Genomic DNA, 20124 nt, shown 5'->3' with positions numbered 1-20124 from the left:
GTTCTCCATGGACAACCTCATTTAATTGTGCTGCCAGTTGACTCTTCGGGACCCACTCAATGATCCGTTTGTCGAAACGGCAGAATGCAATACTATTGGGGTCAACGAGAGATAGCTTACTGATGGATATATTTTCTTCCAGTGCCAATTGGCGAGTTGGAGATGCATGTGTATAGGTTGTCTGTAATTTGGTGTTTGCTTTGACATATTCCACCTTATCTCCATTCCAAAATGCTAGCATCTGATGGAGAGTTGATGGTACGCATTGATTACCATAGATCCAATCTTGGCCCAATAGTAAATTGTAAGACGCATCTGCATCAACCACACAAAAGGACGTTCTGGAAGTTTTGGTGCCCACGGTTAAGTTAGAAATGAAGATTCCTTTAACTTCGGAGATTTCTCCAGTAAAGTCGGACAATTGAATGTTCGATTGAATAGTCTCTTCATCACGTCTTCCCAGTTTCTTATAGAAACGACATGGGATGAGATTCAGTGTAGATCCCTCGTCTACTAACACTCGAGACACTGGTCGGCCATTAACTTTTGCGTTGATATTTAGGGCCCTTAAATGGTTTGAACCCTTGGGTGGAGGTTTTTCAAATTCAACTACCTCCTCTATGTCAAAGTGAAATTCTGCTTTTTCTTTCTCTTCCATTGTAACTTCTGCCGGATGATCTGGCTCCACCGTCATAACCCGAAGGTTCGATGGAAGGCAAACTCGAACCATGCAAGAGCTCAACGACGAGAATGATCTTGACAATTGTTGTGGTTCGTACCGTGCAGGCTCAACGTCTTGCTTTGGTGAAGACTGCTGAGGTCGATCAGGTGTCGACGCTTGAATTCCCGATTTTCTTTTCCAGACTAAGTTTCTACGCTTAGGATACTTTGGCTTGACCTTTTGTTCTGCGATCAAGGTTGGTCTAACCTGCTTGATGTGAACTTGACTTTCTTATTGTTGGAGCTGATACTCTTTTCTTTTCCTCAGCATTCTCCTTTTTTGAGTCCGCGTCATATTTGAACTGCGATTCTGAGTTTGGCTGGCCTCATACCATTGACCTACAAGTGGGTCTCTTGGCACTTTCAGGGTTTGTCGATGTGGTGGATGAGAGTCTGTGTGAAGATCCTCTCGATTAGGGAAGTTAGAACCCCATCCACTTGGCTCAATCTTCCCATTGTATGAAGGTGGTGGAGCATAACTAACATAATAATCAAATTTACCACTAGGCTCTCCCAAAGTGCCGATAGTCGGATCACCTTCTTCGTATCTTTGCTTGAATGACTTAATAGCCTACGACCTCTATGATGATCAACACCCCTAGAATGAGTTTGTTCATCATATGAATCAATGAGGACCAAATCACGGAATCCGTCAACAACCTCACTAGGCGGACGTCTTTGACTTTTGGAGTAATGTTTCTCTTGTTCCAACAGTCGTTTACACTTTTCGCAAAAACGATACGGCTGATGCCCCCCGGTCTTTGTCCTTAATGACACCATCCCTGCCATTACAGGAAAAGGATTGACATCAACTTCCATCGGGGACTTACCTTTGTCTTCGGAGAATTTTATCTTCCCTTGCTTAATAGCTTCCTAGACGTTTCTTTTAAATACAAGGCAATCATTGGCGGCATGGCTCCATGAATGATGCCATTTACAATACTTCTTTCCCGCTAACTCTTCTTTGGTGGGTAAAACTTGACCCTCCGTCAGTCTGATCGTCCGTCGGCTAATAATAAGTCAAATATTTCCTCTGTCTTATTGATATCAAAAGAATAAAAAATGAGTCCTTAGCCTTAGACATAAGGTTGGATCTTTCTTTAACTCTTGCTGGCTTTAGAGCTTGGCAGATGTATGGCTTATCAATCACCATTTTAGTGAAAGCCACATCTGCTATATCTGCTGATTCAGTTTCATCCTCGCTCTCGTTAGCATCAGCCCAACAAACTTCACCCCGTCGACCATACCTTTTGTCTTTTTCCTGAAGGAGACTTTCATGCTTAGTAGCTATGATTGATAACTGGAACAGATCTGAATATGGTTGTCCAACCATTCTTTCTTGAATTTCAAACTTCAGTCCATTAAAAGCGAGATCTGCAAAAGTCTTTTCAGGTAAAGGGACTAAACACTTATTCCTTGCCCTTTTAAATTTGGAAACGAATTGATCGACAGATTCATTAGCTAACTGTCTCATGGTCGAGAGATCAGCCACCGACAAATCTGGTACATCCCTTTGAAATTGACAATGAAATAACCTTTCCATTTGTTCCTATGATGTAACCGAATTTGCAAGTAAAGCGGTATACCATGTAAACACGATTTTTGACAAGGATAAGGGAAATAACCTCAACTTCCAATAATCAGCATGAGCTGCATCACCACATTGAGCCAGAAAACGATTAACATGTTTAAAAGTGGACTGATCTTCCTCTCCAGTGAACAATGTAAATTCTGGCATTTTAAAACCCCTTAGATATGGTATAGTATCCATCCAATCAGGATATGATTTTCTATAAATATTTGGGAGGTATCCCATATCATGGCCAAATCCCCTCATCACAGGGTCCACTACTAATGGATTTCGTACTTGACCCACGACGGACGCAGGAGCTACAACATAATTAGGTGGCAATGACTGGTTCAGATTTTGATGAGGCAATTAGTAGAATGGCTGCTGTGGTAACTGTGGCTGTTGTTGAGGTGGTGGCTGCATTAGCTATGGCACGTTGTGAGCAATCATATGTGGGTTGATTGGTGGGTTTAACTGTGCTGACAATGGTTGCTGGCTTGAACATTTGGACCCATAAGGGGTGGAAAATGCTGATTTACATTAGGCACTGCAGGTTGGGGTGGATGACGTTGTGGTTGAATGTTTATCTGTTGGATCTGTTCTTGGCCCCTAGACAAAGGTGTTGCAAGATTCTAAACATCTAGGACTACAGGTGGAGGATTTACCTGGATCACAGGGGGGCCTTGTACCTGAGCAACCTGATGTCCTCTTTGGAGTTTTTCATCGATTACCGATTGTCGAGCAATTCCTCCATTTGGGTCCGCGTTAGCGTGCGGTAATCCTTCGCTGGGTGCTATTGGCAAGGTTTCGCCCCTTGGTAATATTCGAATGGGTGGGATCGTAGACGTAGTTTGCATCATTGTTCCAAACTGTATTGCAGGACCCCCCAATGCTGATGGAGACCCTGTTCTCAGTTGGGTCGGTGCGATGGACCCTCCATGTTGACCTTGCGTGCATTCATGATAAGTGTTAATGATCAAAGGTCTAACCACTTCAGTCATACGCCTTACCACATAATCAGCGAACTCGTTCTGAGTTTCTTCAATAGTCCGCCTCATGGTAGAAAGTGCAACTGGTGTGAGCTCAGTTTGTCTTCTATCTTCAACACGCTGCCTCGACATATCTGTGACCTCCTCTCGAGATTGGTTAGCAACCTCGGTATGAAGAAGTTGAGCGGATAATGTCTCAGCACGGGTATTATCTTCCGCCATCGATGCAGCTTGTTCGTCAGTAGTATTATCCGAGTTGGTTCTACTCCGGGTGCGTGGCATAGCACTCTCTCAACTTAACTCAATAATGGTCCCACCGGGCGTGCCAAAAAGATGTTTCGCCGGTTTTTACTTCATCGAAAATCTTTCACCGAACGCTGTGTTTCAGATTTTATTAGGGGAGACTAGGGTCTTGAGTCAAGCTTGGACAGAGAATGTCAAATGCGTTTATTAACCCCAGTTTAGATCTTACACCTTGACTCGATATGATGCCAAACCTGATAATACTAACAATGAAACGACAACTTGCAAATGTTGAGATAGCTATGTCGGAATCTGATCAACGACACAACTAATATGCGACATTACCATTCATAGTACGCCAGAATTTAATCAATGACGTAACTTGAAAGAATATGGCCGGAATCTAATCAACAGCTATACTCCAAATACAACGCCGGAATTTAATCGACGATGCTGAACTGGTGGCACAACATTGGAATTTAATCAACAATGCTGAACCTGATAAAGACCCTCGTCGGAATTGAATCTACGATACAGAATCTGAAGGTTGCAACTACAACTACTCCTAATGCGCTAAGAATAAAGGCTAGATAAAAGACGTGTTATGTTGTTTTTTTTGAAGAGGTCCCTTCTACGTTGGAAATCCTTGAGTATTTATAGAGCAGCTTGATAACTATTGACCGAACACTTCTCCTTGAAAGTCGTTTTCCACTTCCTTACGTTTCGCGCTTTATCCGCTTCCTGACTTATCGATGTTGCTTACGCTCCTTGGGCATCACGTAATAGCTTATTTTCTTCCACGTGTCTCTTTGTTTCTTGCTATTTTCTAAGTGTCATTCTTTAACTTTCTTGATCTTCACGCCCACGGTCATATCTTTACTTTTTGACACGTGTAAATGGATTTTTCGCCACGTGTCACCATGATTTCATGCCACGTGCAAAACTCGTTATTTTGGACTTGTCGACGTCACGTGCAAAACTCGTGATCTTGAATTTGTCGACATCTCGTGAAAAGCTTGTGATCTTGAATTCGTTGATGTCACGTGCAAAGCTCGTGATTTCGGACTTGTCGACACTTCTATGACGTGTCCCGTCGATATTTACCTCAAGTCTTCTCAATGCTTCTAGGCCTGACTCACGGCCTTTTTTGGATTTATGCCATGTGGGCCGTACTTTATATTCTTTGTGACTTGTAGCCGGCCGGCTCCCACCAGGGGTAATTTTGAGTGTCAACACCCTATCTCACTTTTCGAATGCTCCTTCAACATCTAATTTTCACTCATTGTTTTTTCTTTAAATTTGCGAAAAAGAAGAGAAAAGTTGTCAGGTTTCGTGAGAACTTTGCATGTGATTGTGTTTCGCCTTAACTAAAGATTGAGTTATCAGAGTTGCAAGGTTTGAAAACAAAAAAATTCAGAATGAAAAGAAGTTGTGCAAGTCTTGCAGTGGGTAAATACAATCAGATGTTCATTATAGATAGAAATAGAGATGTAGAAAAGAAAACAGAGAATATAGAAGATATAAGAATCGGGTCTTTTGATTTCTGAATTGTGTATTTTACAATCACTGATGACTTCTATAAATATACACTTTAGAAAGAATCTCAAAAAATAATTATGAACAACAAAATTGGTAACTATCAACAGAGATATTGAAATAATCTCGAATTGCTAATTATGTGGATATTCATTATGCTCTGATTTTGGTGCGAGCTGGAAATAACGTTAGAATCAATCTCAAATTGCTCATCATCTGGATATTCCGATTATATTCTGATTCTGGGGCAAGCTGGAGATAGCGTTTGATTCTTATGCAAGTTTGAACAGCTAGCATTGGACTAGGTCAACAATTATTTTAAGAGATATGCCTTATGTTCCGAATAAACTCAATGTCTTTAAGGAAAAAAGGCACTACTAAAAAGATTGGTCATTCAGCAATCCTCCAAAGAGCAGAACATAAGGTTCTACTGAACATGAAAGAGGTCCTATCATTGTTATAAAATCTTCTCTAGCCTCCTATCTTGAAAACTCAGGAATTATAGTACTTCTTCCATTGAGCTTTCCTCAACGATGGGCACTGAGTAGTTGTTTTCTTCTTCTTTTTTGCAGGACCTATTAGACATTTACGACAAAAATAACTATAGTTAGAATGCGGGCACTACTATGGTCACAATACCTTTGACAATGACACTTATTTAGAGCATGGCTCATGACTTGACGATGGAGAGAGCACAAAATGATGTTTGGAGATCTCTGTTGCGTACGTGATGATGATGATCCTACAATCAAATAGGTTTGTGAAAGAGGACTAAGCATAATGGGCACAAAACCAGCACAAGAAATCACTTAAACATCCTACAGTTAAACCTTCGTAATTTGGATTGGAGAAAGATTTAAGAGAAGTTTAGATCACAGAAAGTAATAAAATTAATGAACACGGGCTCACAATTATTCTGTAAAGCATATGTAAACATGAAAAAGATTATACCTAGTTGCACTAAAAGCTTATTCGTTAAAACAGAATGGGCAAGACGTGACCGGCCACATTTTCCATCACTTGAAAAAACTGCAGAGACGTGAACAGAGGAGCTCCATTCACTGAATTGCAAAATGCATAGCTATGAAGTCCATTGACACACACTCAGTGCTGTGTGGCCAAAGCATCTAACAAACGCTACAATTGATAATGAACGGCTGTAAACCCAAAGGCAGAGTTCACAAATCACAACCATTGCTGTAACCCACTGAAATTGAGAAATTCGATTACGAGAATAGAAGTCGAACTTAAGAGCAAGAAGAAGAAGAAGAAGAAGAAATGCATTGAGGGCCAAAAATATAGGTCCTGTAATGTAATCAGCAAATGGCATTAGGTGATTTTAATAAGCAGTGCATCAACAGTGACCATTTCCAAGCATTTGACTGTGTCCCTCAACCACTCTCGAGTGCCAAAACCGGCAACATTTCAACTTCTCTTCAAATATATGATACTGTAACACTCCGGAATCTATACAGAGAAGAACAAGAGAGCTCAACAGTTCATATCTCGAAACCTTGAAAGAAAGAGAAACAACAGAGCAGTGATTAATAAGGGAAATCACTTATACACTTCAAAAAGAACAAAAAGAACAAAAAGAACAAGGCATAATGCAATAGAAGTAAACCCCAAACATGATCTAGTCACAGCTAAAAGAAAAAAACATGGTCACACCACTCGACATTTGTATCCCTCTTTCAAGCTTCAGCGAAGCAATCCTGATACCAAACTCATGTTTTGAGCCTATCCACCGATTTTTCCTTTAAAACCACCTTAGTCTCCAATATCCAGTTGACTGGATATTTATTCAATAAAAGGCCTTTCACTATTTTGAATTCAACCAAATTAGTTGCATACCATGTCTCATGAATTGCTGACCTTGTACAGATTTTGTGATATCACTTCAAGTCCGCAGTATGCTGACAATTTCTGTACTATATTGGACATCTTTTCCAGTTGGGCCTGTAACTCTTGTACATCTCCATTTGTGGTTTTCAATTGCTCTTTTGCTGCTTTCAGTTCTTCCTTGAACTTGAGAATCTCGTCATCTTTCCCATTCTCTGACTTTAAGTTCTCCGTTAGAAGACAACCAGAGTTGGAGGCCCTAAAATCTTTTGGACATGGCCCTATGCCATAGCATCGGATGCGTCCAGGTTTCTCTTTTCCCAACACTAGAGAAACAGCATCTTCATTTAAGGGGGTATCGCTCTTGCAAAGTTCCGGATATACCTCCATGAGGTCATTCATACTTTCCTGCAGTTTAGTAACATAAAGAACTTCTTAAACTGCTGATTTTACTATTTTATTGGGAGCAATTGTCAGCTGAACTCATAACTACGTACAATAGCCTCTGCAACCGCCTTATCCACCGGCTTCTTGCCCTTCTTCCTTTCGTGACTAAGTATGAACAAATCAACACGATTTAGCTCCCTTCCTAACTCTGCTTCCTATTAACAGAGGCAATTCATTGAATTCAATGCGTCATGCCAGAACTTGGTTAGTCAGCATAATTGAACGAACCATATCAAAAAGACATTCAATATTTCCCAATTTCCAGTGAAACAGGAAAAGAAGTCCAGAGAAATCAGATTGAAAAAATAATCATGTTCTTCCTTTCTTTGATTGTTCCTAGCTGATTGTTATATATGACTTGTCATCCACTGAAACCATACGAAAACACACACTAGGAAATTAGCCTTTTGGTTTTAATTTAGGCTATTCATTCGAGCTTGCCCTCTACTTGATCCGCTCGGCTTCTGCTCAGATAACTGTACAAATTCTGTGCATTGTAGCGGCAATATTGTCATTGCCAAGACTGCATAACATTTTTCGACATTAGATGAACAATATTGAATGGCTTTGCAACCATTGTGGGGACGTGTGCATGCATGTGAAATGGCATAGCTAATACTTGGGTAGACTAGGCCTGCAGTACTATTCTGTTTTTCGATCTCTCTCATTAATGCAACCTGCATTCAAGTCAGCAAATTTATAGAAATTTGTACAGGTTTCATAATCTCAAGTTTACTTTACAGCTCTAGCTGCTGCATAGATCATTCGTGAATGATGGCGGACTTTGTGAGCTAGATAAACCCGAACCAAGTTATGGATGATTGTACTGTCACTAGCAAATCCAAATCACCAAGCTGGAGGAAGAACGAGATATTGATGCAGGTGCTAACCACATAGACAATCTTAGAACACATCCTATGTTTTCTTCCAATGACAACTGCTGTTACAACAAGCATATTGTCAAAAAAGTGGCAAATATGTCTGGACATCTTTACCTTATGTGCAAAGATATATCACAATCTTATTTAACAAGAAACTATTGATTACACAATATAAATATCACCTTTAGGGAAACACAAAAGGGAAACATGAAAATACCTTTTCTGCTGTTACCCTTGCAAAACTTTTTTTCCCTAAGGTGTGCCGTATCTTCTGTTTTGCTCTATTAGCCTTATTTATGTTACTCAGCTCCTGCAATAAAAAGATAACAAAGGTAAATCACAAAATTGCATCGACTAATCCAGCAATAAAAGTCTATTTAATGTCCACAGGTCATAACAATACTAGAACGATATTCAAACCTTCCCTTCCTTTGAACTCCAAAAAGCGACAAGATTTTTCCATTGATTTCTCTTCACTCTTTCCGGAAGATTCTTCAAATGATATGATAATGGCTGAGAGCTATCATAGTGAGCAGCTTTTAGATCACTTTTCCAATTTCTCCATTTAGAGTTTATGGAATGTAGAATCCATTTTTCCATAGCTGGTATACGAGGATAATCAAATTTGGACTACAACAAAGAGAAATTTATAATGATGTTAGATTAATCTATAACATGAACGGAATTTTACATGAACACTAGCTGACTACCTCTACAATCCGAATCATAGTGTGTCTCATATCCTCAGTAATTTGCTTCCAAGTTGTGAACAATGGTGCCAGCTCGCCATTTCTAGCAATAGTCCCGAGAAACTCCCCAAGCAAACCTCCTTCAACTCCAATAGGCTGCATCTTCTTCCCTAACTGGACAATGATGCGTTTCCCAGGAGGAAGGTTCCATACGCCCGGAAGACACGTGAACCCGCGCTTCCTTTTTCTAGAGGTATCTACTAGACAAGAAATTCTAAATATCAAAAGAGGGATCAAACTTTATCAAACCAGACCAATACTTGACCATATTAGTATACTATGATGCAGAACTGCAGAACAATATATGTAGGTAGGTATTAGCTGATGCAATCACATTTGTAGTCTCTTCTTGATGGTGCTCACTTTTAGTCCCTGAATTAGAGCCTGGCTCGCGACCATTGCGTTGCTTCTCAACCGTCTCTTCTAACTCGTAGCTTATTTGGACCACGCGTGAACCCACACGTTTGATCGTGCGTCTCGTGTTTCCCATGGATATAAATCACTAGACAGAAGGTATTGACAATTCAAGTAAACGATCAGCAACTCTATCCGAATGTATATAATCATATATATCATCTTCATGCGTCGCAGGTAAAGAAATTCAAGAATTTTTCTGATAAGAACAGACTATGGCCACTATAAGAAATGCAAAGCCATGAACAAACTCAGACCCGAACTCCCCCGAGCGAAATCCAACGCGTTCAAACCCAAACTCAGATCGATTTCGTCGAACATTAAATATGTAACTGAGGCATGATTTGAACGATGATCTGATATCGAGTTGATTCACGCGTGTATTACTCCATTCCTAGCTATCAAAGAGCCAAATCCTATGGAAAAAAACGATAGAGAAATCACAGTGAACCTAAGTCAGCGAGTCACTCGGTAGGCACAGGCATTGGTGAAAGGAAGACGAACGTGAAGGGAGAGAGAGAGCTTGAGCTTACAGTGAACGACGTCAGTGATGAAGAGAGAAAGAGTTCAGAGAAGCTGAACAGTTTGGAGTGACAACTTTTCAGAGCTGTTTCAAGAATAGAAGAGAGTGGTAATTTTCAGCTTTGGTAGGCGTGAAAATAACTTGTGATTTTATGAAACATGAAAATGGCTTCGTAAACTCGAGTATAAATCTATTTTTGTTGCAACTCAAATATGTTTTGAGTATGTAACTCCTCATGATGTGTGATGAAAAAATTTTAAATTTGCCGTGCGACAAGATAAAAATTGTGTCTGACCCACTTAAACCATTTAGACGCGGATCGACACCTTACTTTGTTGTCATTTCAAAAAGGATTTAGTAAGTCTTTAGTGTTACGAATTTTCAATTATTGAATAATCCAATATTTTTTTTGTAACTCTTAGTATCAAGGATTTTCTTGGAAGTTGTCGGTTTACCTACCAAATTTTCTTATATCTTATGACAATTGCAGTTAAGAATTTCCTATCTGTTAACGAGACCTTATATATTACAATAATATATAATATGAACTAGGAATTCCGTAAAGAGGGAGATTTTATATAAATTATATAATTTTACAAATGGTTTATACCAAATTATACATTTCAATTTTGTGCAAGCGAAAAAAAAAACACTGTTACGACACTCAATTAGAATTTATTTAAAAAATCTCACATCGTATTTAATGTCCCTTTAATCACGAAGAGTTGTCTTATGTTATCTTTCATTTCATTCGAATGGCCCAAAGAATAAACTTTCACTCGTCATTATATCACGGGCTGAACAAAAAGATCACATATATACTTTCACAATATTAATATTTTTTTCAGCAATAAATATATAAGGTAAATAAAAGCTCGGCATTACACAGTAAGAACAATCGAGAGATTTGCTCACGACATGAATCACGATCGACCTCATGAAAATTGATCAAATTTATATCTACGTGACATATTTACCATCTTCCGTCAATATTTTATTGGATGATTTTTCTGCCGAAGCATCATTTTTTTGTTTGAAAATGTGGGTAAAGTTTTAATAATGTAGGGTAAATATGTCGCATACGCACAAATTTTGCAATTTTTTGTGTCACAAATATAAAATTACGATAAATGTATAGTACAAATTAGAATTTTTGGTCGCTTCTGCTCTTTCGCAAATTGTAAAGATAAGGGTACGATACAATAATATTTTAGAAACGTCTCGTATTGAAGTTTGAACGACTCTCGACGATCATCTCCACCGAACATCCTCGTCATCGCAAGCAAATCCCATCCTCCACGTCACAATCATAGAAGCATCCGCCAAAATCCACCCGCCTCCCATCCCCCGAGCGCGCGAGTACGAAACAAACGTCACACGCTCCGTCGTACCGCCACGTGCCCACGTCGCCTCTTTCCTCCCCCCACCCCACCCCACCCCACCCCTCTCTCTCTCTCGCGTCAGCGAGCTCGTCTCCCAAAACGGCAAAAGCGGCGTCGTCTTCCGGTGCTTCCAACACTACAATTACTGCCGCCATTATTTTATTTTAATTCCTCTCTCTCTCTCTCTCTCTCTCGTTCCCCAACACCTGTTCTTGCCTCGAACCTCCCTCGTCCTACTCCGAAGGCTGTTCGAAAACACCAAATTCAATCCAAATCGCCCGATCTCGCAGAGAGAGAGAGAGAGAGAGAGAGACAGAGACAGAGATGGCGAGTCGCACCAGCGATCTCCTGCAGCGAGTCGACTCGGCCCACCAGCTGGACCTCGACGCCCTCCTCCGCTACGCATCGGCGAACGTCCCCGGATTCCCCCTCGCTCCGCCGCCGTCTGCCGTCGCCGTCTCTCGGTTCGGGCACGGCCAGTCGAACCCGACGTTCCTCTTGGAGGTCGGGAGTGGCGGGGAGCCGAGGCGTTACGTCGTGAGGAAGAAGCCGCCGGGGAAGTTGCTGGATTTGGCGCACGCCGTCGATAGAGAGTTTCAGGTTAATGCTGCTGCTACTTGGGTGTTTCTTGGTCGATGAAAACGAGGTGTCGTTATGTTCGGTTTCTCTGTATGAATTTTGCTTTATCTGGGTACCCTTTTTTTTCTTTTTTTCTCGATTGGTCGACGTTGGACAGTGGATGTTCTGATTACCGTGGTGAAAGCAAATTCGTAGTCTCTGTCTGTATGGAAATTGGTGGATTGATCCACAGTCTGCCTAGAGAATAGCCAGACCCAAAAGACCGAATATTTTTAGCTTGGGTTATGCACGAGGCTCGATCTAGTCACTAGTTTGGTTCCCATTTGCAATAGGTACTCCGAGCTTTGGGTGCCCACACGAAGGTTCCGGTTCCTAAAGTATTCTGCTTGTGTACCGATCCGAGTGTAATTGGGACTGCATTTTACATCATGGAGTACCTGGAAGGACGTATATTCATAGACCCCAGTCTGCCGGTATGATCCTTCAGACTCAATTAATTTTTTCTTTTTGGAATCAGTGCCTGCACTAAAATTTTGCTACCCCCCTAGTCGGTGCCTGGCTTTCACTTTGTTAACCGTGGTAGCTTGATGCAGATTTCTGTTTTTTTTTTTACTTCTTCACTTCATATCAGGGTGTCACGCCGGATAGGAGAAGGGCGATATATGGAGCAACTGCGAAAGCTTTGGCATCTTTACATTCTGTTAATGCGGATGCTATTGGCCTAGAAAAGTATGGACGAAAAGATAATTATTGCAAGCGACAGGTATGCAAGTGAACTCTTACTAACTTCTGAACATTGTGATTGATGAGACAATGGGTATCCGATGTCCTCTTAGGAATTGTTGCTGTTGGAATCTTATATGGAACCTAATATTGTGTGATTCGATTGTCATATCCATTTGGATGCATGATATAGGTAGAGAGATGGGCTAAGCAGTATATCGCTTCAACTGGAGAGGGTAAGGCTAAGAGAAATCCAAAAATGTTTGAGCTGGTCAATTGGCTTCGACAGCAAATTCCTCAAGAAGATTCTTCAGGAGCTACAGCGGGCATAGTTCATGGAGACTTTCGTCTCGATAATCTTATTTTTCATCCCTTGGAGGTCTGGTATTGGAAAAACTTTTCATTTAAGATCGTTTTAATGTTAACGAAAGATACGAGCACTTGGACAACTCAATGTGCTTACTTTATTATTGGCAGTTCTTTTGCATAACATTTTGGAATTGAGTTTTTCTCATTTTTTCAATGGTGGCATGCTGGTTGAGTGGAACGAAAATGCTATCCAAAGATGTAAATCTTATAAGATTCTATTGGTGCAGGATCGAGTTATTGGTATTCTTGACTGGGAACTGTCTACACTTGGAAACCAGATGTGCGATGTTGCATACTGCTGCATGGTACTTAAATTCAAGATCCTAGTTCATTTCCTTGCATGAAAAGAACTTTTTCCCATTTGTTTTATTTTCTTTGGTAGAATTTTTTTCATCCAGTTGGGCGGTTCCTCTAATATTTAAGCTACTAGTGAGATTAGGCTTGAATAAGTACTCTATTTGTGCTGTCAAATGGTTAACTGTCGGTTTTTAATTTTTTTTTTGTAGCCCTACATTGTTGACCATGGGTTGAATAAAGGGTGCATAGGTCAAGGTTTTGAGCTTTCTGGAATTCCAGAAGGTATTCCATCCATGGCTGAATATCTGGCTGAATACTGCTCAGCATCTGTAAGTATACTTTCATTTTATATGTTTTTGATTGGTAGTGTACTTTTTATATAACTGATGATTCTTTTGCACACATCGATATTTTGAGAATTCCTGTTTTTTTCTGAGAGAACTCTCTTCCAGCTGTAGAGGATTTAAGTACGCTATTACAAATATAACTGTGGCAACTTTGCAGCAGCACTCTTTGCCCTTGGTTGCAGAGCATGATACCTTATACTGATTTCTTGGGTTAGATGAAACTGAGTGAACAACATATCACTCCATGGCAAGGCAAATTTGGTTTAGCAGTTTTCTTTTCTGTTGGTATTACTGGCTTTAGCAATAATGAAGTATATCTAATTGAAAATGCTACAAGCCTTGGGCCCTTGGTTTATTATACTTTGATTCACCCAAAATTTGGCATTCTGAAATCTTTTTGCTTGGTTATCTATGTGTTTGAGTCCAAGCGAAGGCAATTATATCAGAGCCATCCAGCGGCATTATTGGATTAGTCGGGTGCTTTAAGAGGCTAGGCCCTATACATTGAGCGCCATAAAAGAAAAGAGTACATAAGAAAGATTAAACTTTGGTGCTCATTTGGACATTCATTCTTGTGTGTGCTCACTTAGATGACTGACTACTGCGCTTTTGAAATTTGCATGGAAGGGCAAACCATGGCCTGCTGCTGCATGGAAGTTCTACATGGCCTTCTCATTGTTTCGTGCTGCATCAATATATACTGGAATCTACAGCAGATGGATCATGGTACTCCTAAAAACTCTGTGGCTCGATGGCCATTGTTTTCTTTATATGTGATGGACATGCATATGATGATGTAGGGCAATGCTTCAGGAGGTGAACGTGCACGGCATGCGGGTCAAATAGCTAATGACCTAATAGACTTTGTGTGGGCAATTATTGAACGGAAATCTGTGCTTCCTGAGCACCCTCCACCTGGTATAAACCTTCTTATATTTTGTTAACTAAGTACAAGGCTATGTATACACACCACCAGTTTTTCATACTTTTAGCTTGTTATTAATGTCCGATAAAGCATATTGAATCTCAAGACAGTACTCAATCCTAAGTCGTAACACGAGAAAGAAAATTGAACGTATCAACTAGTTGGATAAATCACATGGTATTAAATCTACCATGCGTCATGGTTCTGGCCGTTAGCCTAGTTCAAAGACCACACATCATGGTTCTGGCCGTTGGCCTAGTTCGAAGACCATGCTCTGTGTACTATCCTCGGTCACGAGTAGTACACCAGCTGATTCAAACGCACAACAACTTGATGCTAAGGTGCGTGCGCATTTCACCGGATCCGTTGTAAGGAAGAAAGAATGAAAATGGGTCACGGGAAAATGTTTACTCAGATGTATTAATCAACAGTACAAGTAATGCACATCAAGAAACTATCGAGATAGGAGAGTTTGAGTTGTTGAACCCACTAAAGAGCTTTACAGACATTATCTATTCTAACACGAGCAGACATTACAGGTGCTTCAGATGGTAGAGTATCGGACGGAAATTTCTAATAAATTTTGAGGCTTGGCAGAACCCTTGGTTGGAATAAGTGCGCAGCGCGTGGTCAAGATCATTCTTCTGTTAGGCTACTGGATTGCTTAGACTGTTAAATTAAATCTAGGAGTAAACTAAGAATAATGAAATCACAGGAGTCGGAGTGAGAGAAGCCCCAAAGCTTGGATATTTTAACCAACTGTTCAAAGCTTTCAGTGCACTTACTTGGTAATCTAAGATTAACTGGTAGAGTTTATGCGTGTGTTACAAGCACATCCTAGTGTCTGTATCGTGTGATAAAGTTAAAAAGATTCTTGTGTGATGGGTTAATCATCAGATTGACGAAGGCAACTTTTGGAAAGAGGGTGGTTATGCTTGGGATAATTTATGCAGAAATGTGTTGGTGGCCTCACTTCAAGACCCCTGCTCCCACTTGTGTCACAAGCTCATGTTGCAAAATTTTAAGTCTCATCAGTGAATATATTGATCAAACATTGCCAATGATGCTAAAAGCTTACTACCACCAACCACTGAACTTTTTAATCATAATTGTTGACCGAGTGTTTGGTCTCGTTATTCCATTTGAGCATTTTGCAGCATTTTGAGATTGTGTGTTATATATACTGGACCTTGATTAGCTTAGTATATTCTTTAAACTGTCTCCTAATTTTGTTTTCTGTTGGTTTTTGCCGGGCTTATTGTCTCCTTATCCAAATTTGGACCTCATATGTATCCTTCTGTCCTTTACTTCTTACTTTCCAGTTCCAAGATATCTTGGTTCCTTCACACCTGGTAATTATGGTGGAGAAAGAAGCTTCTCATTGGAGGGAGGGCGGTTTGTCCCTAATGAAAAGGTCTTGAACTTGAGAAACAAGCTGATGAAATTTATGGAAGATCACATATACCCTTTGGAAAATGAATTTTACAGACTTGCTCAATCTAATTTGCGATGGACTATTCATCCGGAGGAGGAGAGATTGAAAGATCTGGCAAAAAGAGAAGGCTTGTGGAACCTATGGATACCTGTATGAGTATGAGTATTTAGTAGATTTCTTTTGCTCTTTTACTGAGAGTGATGTCCCATAGGAAGGGTGCATTTGGTTCGTCTTTGAAAATGGGTTTGGGGCTCTAAAGGCCCTTGGGCAAATGCTAAGTGTTTGGTAGCTTTTTTGGAAGAGCTTATGGGTGATGCATTGCATTTTCAAATTCCTCCAAAGGCCCTTAGCCCAATGCAAGTCCTACCTAGTTTTGGTCTTTGAGCATTTCCGGAATGCTAATGCATTTTTGTCTTCCAACTTTGCCCTTGCTAAACTTTTGAAATTCTAGTTTTACCCTCACCATTTTCACTGGGCAGCCTCACGCGGCGTTGCCGGCGAGCCTCGCCTAAAGTCATGCAACCCTAGGCGGCCCTCATTAAGCCAAGGTCGTGGACCCTGAGCGGCACTTGGCAAGGGCTGCCGAGGTGGCACAACCTTAGGCGACGGCCGTCGGTGCCAGATCTGCCCAGCTGTGGCTTGCCGACGTCTGGCGGTCACAAGTAGAATTTTGAAAGTTTTTTCCATATAGCATTTAGACCAAAGTTAATTGCCATGGCACTTTTCAATTATACTTTATGAAACACTATTTGCGTAAAAAGCTTTTTAACCTAAAATCTTTGCGTTTTCCCCAAAGACTTTCTACAAATGCCGAACCAAATGTATCTGGAGTCTTCCTACTTAAAGCATAGCTATATAAGCTGTCTGACACTTGTTCCCTATTATCATATATGCAGCTTGATAGTGCCACTAGAGCAAGGGAACTAATTTTTGAAGGGAAAAGTTATGCATTCGGCAATGAGGCGTATGATCAGTTGTTAGGCGCAGGCCTCTCTAACCTTGAGTATGGCTACCTTTGTGAGATTATGGGCCAATCTGTTTGGGCTCCACAGATATTTAATTGCGGTGCACCGGATACTGGAAATATGGAGGTAAGATATGTATTGATTATTTAGGCAATGAACCAATTGCTCTATCTTTACTGCCTTTATCTTGTGATCTAGTTTGAAATTATCTTTGTATAATCTCTGGTTGAAATGGACCTATCTATATGGGACTTAAGCAGGGATGATGTGAGTTTGCTAGGCAATGGTGCACATAGATGTGGAAGTTTATATACATTTTTTGATTCCAGAGGGGGAAAATGTACAGTTTGGAATCTGCCATCATTTACGCATGTGTACTCTCAGTGTGCTTCACTTGCCATTTTAGCCATTTTGCACCATGGATATCTTGACATATGTAAATTTGTGGCATTTGGATTTTATGCCACTCTTGTTTTGTGTAGCATAAATCTGATAGTCACAATGCTTTTCCATTTAAATCAGGTATTGTTGCGATATGGAAATAAAGATCAACTAAATGAATGGCTTATTCCTTTGCTCGAGGGGAAAATCCGATCAGGATTTGCAATGACAGAACCACAGGTTGCATCTTCTGATGCAACCAATATAGAATGTTCTATCAGAAGGTAGGTTGATGGAGCATATCCCGGATAGGATTGTTGGTGATGCAAAAGATAAAGCTTGAATTTAAATATTGTCAGTGTTGTGTTTTTCCTGCTAAAAACTATTTGAAGTATGCCTCACCTGATTGGTTAAGCGTCTCCCACACTGTTGATGTCATTATTGGATTCTCCTCAAACGCGCCCGCCCCCCACCCCCACCCCCCCCCCAATTTTGAAGAAAACCACACGAAGAGATTGACTTTACTTGTCTGCATGCTCTCTTTTTGAAGACTAGGAGATTCGTACGTCATCAACGGTAAGAAGTGGTGGACAAGTGGAGCCATGGATCCAAGATGCAGACTTCTTATAGTAATGGTGAGCTCATTTGCATTGCTGTTTTGAGTTGGATTTGAGATTGCTTTTTACACAGAAATTGTGATGTCAATTGTCAGGGGAAAACTGATTTTTCTGCTGCCAAGCACAAGCAGCAATCAATGATTTTAGTGGATATTAAGTCTCCAGGTGTTCATGTAAAGAGACCACTCATGGTTTTTGGATTTGATGATGCACCTCATGGACATGCAGAAGTTTCATTTGAGAATGTATGTGTACCAGCAAAGAATATCCTTCTGGGCGAAGGTCGTGGTTTTGAAATTGCACAGGTAGGAATCAGGAGTCAAGTTTTCATTTGCTGGTAACTTAATAGCTCAGATGACTAATGTTATTTTGAGTCACCCGACTTAGTTCTCGGGAAATGTCATTGCTTGAATTATTTTGGGCAATTGAAGAACATATTTGCATTTTATTACTTAGGCAATTAATTGATATTTCTGTTTCTGTACCAGGGAGAGAGATGCTTTACTTGGGGAGATGTCTGATTGTTCATTTTGTAATGAGTTTTGTTTTTGGGATAGAAGGGTGTTTTTTTTTTTTTTTGTCTTTTTCTTTGGGAAGAGAAGAGGCAGGTTGGGGGAGGGGGTAAAGATGACATAGACAAAATATTTCCCGAGGACGCGGTACATATATGTTGATTGGATTCCCAACTTATTTTTTCTTGATTTTACTGACGTAGGTGCCGTTAATATCAAGATTGATGGTTGTCAGCTCCAGATATGGGTAATTGCTGATTTTAATAGTTCCCTAAATCATGCAGGGTAGGCTTGGTCCCGGAAGATTGCACCACTGCATGAGATTGATTGGTGCAGCTGAACGTGGCATGCATATGATGGCTCAAAGGGCTCTTAAAAGGAAAGTCTTCGGGAAGTTGATCGCAGAGCAAGGATCATTCTTGTCAGATATGGCCAAGGTAATTTATGGGTCAGAAAAAAAACAAGAGCCCATTCCTTTTTAAGCAAAAGAAGATTAGATGAAAGATTGACCTAAAAATAGAACGCAAACCATTTGATTAGTAGATAAACCATGAACGTTAGCACATACTCAGAGCGGAGTCCTTACTGGATATATCTCTGATTGTTAGATGATTGAAGTAGATGAGGTAGCGAACTTAGAAGCCATGTCAGATGAATGTCTACCGAAAGGTTAAAATGTTTATGATGAGTCTCGACGGATAAGTTTATTAATTATATGGATGAGGATATTGTTTTTGAAACAGAATTAGAGTTGTATTAGAATCAACATATGAATTAACTTTTTTTCTTGGTTAAAACAAACATTTTCTTTACTTTGTGGCATTTCGACATCGATACTGATAATGTCATTTGCATTGTGAAGTGTCGGATAGAGCTGGTTAGAACTAGACTGCTAGTTCTGGAAGCAGCTGACCAGCTTGATCGGCTTGGGAACAAGAAGGCCCGTGGAACCATTGCAATGGCCAAGGTATTTGAAAGCTTTTGAACAAGCAACCTTTTTGTGGATAATTATCATCCATTTGCTTGACCTGGTTCTGGATTTGCTTGTTTGCCATATCGAGCAGGTAGCAGCTCCCAACATGGCACTGAAGGTGCTTGACATGGCTATGCAAGTGCACGGCGGAGCCGGATTATCTTCAGATACTGTCCTATCACATCTCTGGGCCACGGCAAGAACTCTAAGAATCGCGGATGGTCCGGATGAAGTCCATTTGGGCACGATCGCCAAATTAGAACTTCAGAGGGCCAAACTCTAAGGAAAGCCTGGAGAAAAATCGAAGCAGAGCACCTTTTCCTAGATAAAGGTTAGAATACTCTGAAATGAAGCATGCCAATCATTCCTTGTGTAATGAAAGCAAATGATCATATATTCGTAACTTTTAGCTGGAATGGCTTTGGCTGCTTGAAATTAATCTTCTGCTGTTAATAAAAGCTTGAGAAGAATCAGGGAAGAAAAGGATTAATCACTTTGTAAGTGTGTATTCAATTAATGGCAGAATATACTGTAAAAGACTATGCTGGCAATGCCGGATTAAGTAATTTCTTCTTCTGTTTTCTTTTCAATAACACGATTGAGTCTTATACCGTGAAGGGGTCAGCTATCTTTTCCTTCTGGAAATTTTTTAGATGCAACGCGAGCGAAGCTATATATGATCATCTGTTTACACAGGTCAACTTC

General features: G+C 40.3%; 2 protein-coding genes across 2 annotated transcripts; one reads left to right on the top strand and one right to left on the bottom strand.

Moving 5' to 3' along the window:
* Positions 1–6369: 6369 nt before the first annotated feature.
* On the bottom strand, positions 6370–9499 carry LOC115688473 (uncharacterized). The gene is made up of 6 exons (XM_030614316.2): positions 9341–9499; positions 8939–9174; positions 8649–8858; positions 8446–8538; positions 7398–7502; positions 6370–7308 (listed from the first exon to the last, which is right to left on the bottom strand). The coding sequence occupies exons 1-6, from the start codon at positions 9465–9467 to the stop codon at positions 6919–6921; spliced, it is 1161 nt and encodes a 386-aa protein (XP_030470176.2). The 5' UTR covers positions 9468–9499; the 3' UTR covers positions 6370–6918.
* A 1998-nt stretch (positions 9500–11497) lies between these two features.
* LOC115689384 (probable acyl-CoA dehydrogenase IBR3) lies at positions 11498–20036 on the top strand. The gene is made up of 16 exons (XM_056307697.1): positions 11498–11896; positions 12208–12348; positions 12507–12638; positions 12792–12977; positions 13195–13272; positions 13474–13593; positions 14239–14337; positions 14412–14529; positions 15859–16121; positions 16868–17062; positions 17459–17601; positions 17868–17952; positions 18030–18239; positions 18731–18883; positions 19309–19413; positions 19511–20036. Exons 1-16 carry the CDS (start codon positions 11621–11623, stop codon positions 19700–19702), a joined length of 2496 nt encoding a protein of 831 aa, XP_056163672.1. The 5' UTR covers positions 11498–11620; the 3' UTR covers positions 19703–20036.
* The last annotated feature ends 88 nt before the right edge of the window (positions 20037–20124 follow it).

Source organism: Syzygium oleosum, unplaced genomic scaffold (assembly GCF_021117445.2).
Source record: "Syzygium oleosum isolate NSW1041296 unplaced genomic scaffold, Sole_v2.1 Sole_v2.58, whole genome shotgun sequence".
NCBI classification, from domain to species: domain Eukaryota; kingdom Viridiplantae; phylum Streptophyta; class Magnoliopsida; order Myrtales; family Myrtaceae; genus Syzygium; species Syzygium oleosum.
The sequence above is the reverse complement of the archived record's forward strand: the minus strand, read 5'-3'. Positions and strand labels throughout refer to the sequence as shown.

What these genes read in the sequence shown, in the direction of transcription:
- LOC115688473 (XM_030614316.2), bottom strand. Translation starts at nt 9,467, where the DNA reads ATGGGAAACACGAGACGCACGATCAAACGTGTGGGTTCACGCGTGGTC. An exon ending in CTATGATTCGGATTGTAGAG is followed by an intron (nt 8,859 to 8,938) that starts GTAGTCAGCTAG and finishes TCTTTGTTGTAG; the next exon opens with TCCAAATTTGATTATCCTCG. An exon ending in AGGCGGTTGCAGAGGCTATT is followed by an intron (nt 7,309 to 7,397) that starts GTACGTAGTTAT and finishes ACTAAACTGCAG; the next exon opens with GAAAGTATGAATGACCTCAT.
- LOC115689384 (XM_056307697.1), top strand. Translation starts at nt 11,621, where the DNA reads ATGGCGAGTCGCACCAGCGATCTCCTGCAGCGAGTCGACTCGGCCCAC. An exon ending in CTGAATACTGCTCAGCATCT is followed by an intron (nt 13,594 to 14,238) that starts GTAAGTATACTT and finishes TTTGCATGGAAG; the next exon opens with GGCAAACCATGGCCTGCTGC. An exon ending in GAACCATTGCAATGGCCAAG is followed by an intron (nt 19,414 to 19,510) that starts GTATTTGAAAGC and finishes CATATCGAGCAG; the next exon opens with GTAGCAGCTCCCAACATGGC.